At 44.6% G+C, this 3,297-nt stretch overlaps 2 protein-coding genes across 2 annotated transcripts; one reads left to right on the forward strand and one right to left on the reverse strand.

The window, feature by feature from the left end:
- Positions 1–393: 393 nt before the first annotated feature.
- Positions 394–1,098, reverse strand: LOC105571030 (extensin-like). The gene is made up of 2 exons (XM_012028497.1): positions 1,065–1,098; positions 394–989 (listed from the first exon to the last, which is right to left on the reverse strand). Exons 1-2 carry the CDS (start codon positions 1,096–1,098, stop codon positions 394–396), a joined length of 630 nt encoding a protein of 209 aa, XP_011883887.1.
- Positions 1,099–1,451: 353 nt separating this feature from the next.
- Positions 1,452–2,568, forward strand: LOC105571031 (the record flags this gene model as incomplete). Its single annotated transcript, XM_012028498.1, has 2 exons — positions 1,452–1,673; positions 1,741–2,568. Coding segments are annotated over exons 1-2 (1,050 nt in total), but the record flags the coding sequence as incomplete, so codon positions are not given.
- Positions 2,569–3,297: the final 729 nt, after the last annotated feature.

The raw sequence follows: 3,297 nt of genomic DNA on the forward strand, positions 1-3,297 counted from the left end.
GCAAGCGATCATCCGATTATCAAACAGTCAGATGTCAGTCACACTGCAGGCGGAGTTAAAAACGATTATATGGTATTCAGAGGAACCATAAAGAGCTAACAAAAAATTGCATCACATATCTCCACATAGATGCTTCACGTACGCTATGGCGCAGAACAGAGGTAACAGTAAAGCTATGGCTGATGCGGTACGTATCATATCTCGTCATGCGTTTAATGATCATAGTAAATGCGGACCATGGTGTGTATGGGGCTTACTTCGCTTAATTCTATGTTCGGAACGCCCAAGGATGTGGATCGCAAGGAAGGAAAGTAACTCTTTGGACTCTTTCTTTTTTTAACGCCTCATGGCTTAGGATATATATTTAAAGAAATAGGAAATACGGTACATGGATTATATACGTCGAGGAGTGTACGGAAAGTGTTGGCTCTTTAGAGCCTGGCCACCGCGCTTTTTGGTCTGCGTAAAGGCGTCGCGCTTACTGACCCGCGGGACGGAAGTGGGAACCCTCGGCAGAGGGATCGGATCTGTTTGGGTACCGAAGTCGCAGAGTGTCGGTACGGTTTGTGTCATCAGACTACGGAAGGTCCTAGGTGGAATATTCTCCACGTAGTCTGATGGGGACAGGACGGCTCGTGGAGTGAGAGGCCTGGAACGCTTTGGTGTCCCACAGATGGGAACGGGCGAAGGTGTCCGCGGTGTACTGGGCCTCTTGAAGAGAGTCGGAGACGGAGTCCGTGGATCCGGAGATGGAGCTCGAGGAGTTGGAGAGGGAGTTCGTGGATCCGGAGATGGAGCTCGAGGAGTCGGAGAGGGAGTTCGTGGAGCCAGAACCTCTTTAGACTCGTCGTGCGTCCGTCGTCGTTTGAGGTACTGGTCCAAGGGGATCGGACGCGTCTTTCTATGGATAGGTAGACAGTCGTCCTGTCGAGGCGGAGGTGGCCGTTCGGATTTCCAGGATCGGGATTTCTTACTTCTGGAATCAGTGTCTATAAAGAAAGTACAGAGTTAGTATTTCAATATGTTACTCCGAGTCTATGCGTTTTACGCAGATCTCCACTCACGATGCAGCGATTTACGCTTTGTTGGCGAAACCATGGCGCCTTGGAGATAAAGCGATCTAGCGCTTGCTGTGCGGCTCGGGCGCACGAGTAGAGCGACTCAGCGCTTTGAAATCGAAGTGGAGCGACTCAGCGCTTTATGTTCCCGAGGGAGAGCGACTTAGCGCTTTATCGAAGTAGAGCGACTCAGCGCTTATATTCCCGAAGGAGAGCGACTCAGCGCTTGTATTCCCGAAGGAGAGCGACTCAGCGCTTGTATTCCCGAAGGAGAGCGACTAAGCGCTTGTATTCCCGAAGGAGAGCGACTAAGCGCTTTATATTGCGTCTAGGGCGCAAGAGACAGCGGCTAGCGCTTGGTACGTGGCGACTGAGCGCCGAAGTGAAGTGAAAATGCTCGCATTTTCCTCCCTTATATCCTGGTACTCACCAAATTTTACTCCCGAGAGACTGCGCGGCGTAGCGGCGGCGCCGCGAACTAGCGCGGCCGCTCAGCGTGGGGCTAGCGCCAGGCGCTTACGTTGGGGGCCGGGCGCCCTGTGCTACGCGTCAGGCGTGACCGCGTGGTCGCGGGGGGGCCCGGCGCCTGTGGCTGCCGTAGGCCGCCACAGTGTGGTATTTTATTCAAAACCAGGAGAACTATGATCACAAAATAATACCAGGAGGATTTCATGATCCACAGCTGTTCTCGGCGCTTCAAGAAATATTTGGTAAATTAGCGGACAATGCAGAAAAATATTCAACAGGTGCATCTAGCAACGTAAATGAAAGTCTCAATGCCACAATGGCAAGCAAAGCTCCGAAATCCAGGTGTACTACACACGGTACGTCTGCGTCTGCCGACTTTCGATTTGCGTGTGCTGTTGGCCAAAAAAACATCGGGGAATGTTACACGCAAGAAATAGCAAAGACTGTAAATTTGTCGCCAGGTAGACATCATTCGCAACACGTTTCAAAAGTACAAAAGACTGCAATAAAAAGACGAGCACTAATAACATCTGCTTTCAAAAAAAGACGAATGGCTCTGAAGAAGTTGAGAACAGCCTTACGCTATAGAAAAGAAAATTCTGAGGGTGTTACATATGAGAGTAACTGTGCTTTACTCAGTGAACCAACAGTGGAACTCGAGAAACATTATGAAATAGACGTGGAAGAAGAAGATATAAACGATGAGAACGCCATTATTCTGCTGGATTTGGAAACCTCGGGCTTAGAAATGAATTGCGACATTTTACAGATTGGTGCGAAATATAACAAAAACAGTTTTTCAATTTATATTAATCCCGTTAGAGATATTTCCGAGAATGCTACTCGACCCAATGGGCTTACAAATAGCTATGGAGAATTGCTGTACCATGGAACAAAAGTTCAATCGGTACCTATAAGAGCAGCCTTATTAGGATGCCTACAAGATTGGTTGACGTCGCTTGGAAAACGGTGCTACATTACTACCCACAATCTCACCTTTGATGGTCCCAGATTGCTAAAAGCTATCAGTAAATATGGTTTGGTCAGTGAATTTTCTGAAGTGATATATGGGTTTATTGATACACTGAATGTTATAAAAAATATTACTGGTCGGAAAGGTAAAGGTCAATGCTCGATTAGCGGATTAGCGAATTGGTGCAATAACTCCACACTTGGAGCACACACAATGCTCTGCATGACTGTGAAATTCTGCAAAAAATTCTGCACAAGTTGAAAATCACAAAGGAGACATTATTAAAGCATTCAAAAACTTTCACCAAACGGATAGACAATTGGAATTCATTAGAAAAAATGAATAGAATTTTATGGACCCTAACACCTCTGCAACATGTGGGATTATCAATACGTAAAAAATTGGCGATGGCTGAAATCGATATAAATATGCTAAAAAATTCTTACGAAACTTCTGGTCCTGATGGGGTTTCTAAATTGCTTCAAAACAAAATGAAAAATAAATCGCTGCAAAAGCTTCAAGAGTCATCGATAAAAAAAATAATTGAATCTGTCGAAAAGGATATTAAACACACAAATTAAGCCAAATTTAATCTAATTAAACGGTTTTACCTTTTTATATTAATAGATATAAATCTTCTAATTGTTCCTATGTTATTTATTATATTTATCTTTGTTCAGTAATTTTCTGTTTGTCCTTTGAGTTATTTTATCATTTGTGTTACTAGTGGATATAAGAATAAAATTGTTGATGTTATTCTGTCAAATTATTGCTTTTTCCATATCATTTATTATATTC

The sequence above is a fragment of the Vollenhovia emeryi genome, unplaced genomic scaffold (genome assembly GCF_000949405.1).
Source record: "Vollenhovia emeryi isolate VEMERY1.0 unplaced genomic scaffold, V.emery_V1.0 DF941323.1, whole genome shotgun sequence".
Classification (NCBI taxonomy): Eukaryota; Metazoa; Arthropoda; class Insecta; order Hymenoptera; family Formicidae; genus Vollenhovia; species Vollenhovia emeryi.

Coding starts and splice junctions, on each gene's coding strand:
- LOC105571030 (XM_012028497.1), bottom strand. CDS start 1,098: ATGGTTTCGCCAACAAAGCGTAAATCGCTGCATC. Junction 990..1,064: donor AAAGCGTAAATCGCTGCATC/GTGAGTGGAGAT, acceptor CTTTCTTTATAG/ACACTGATTCCAGAAGTAAG.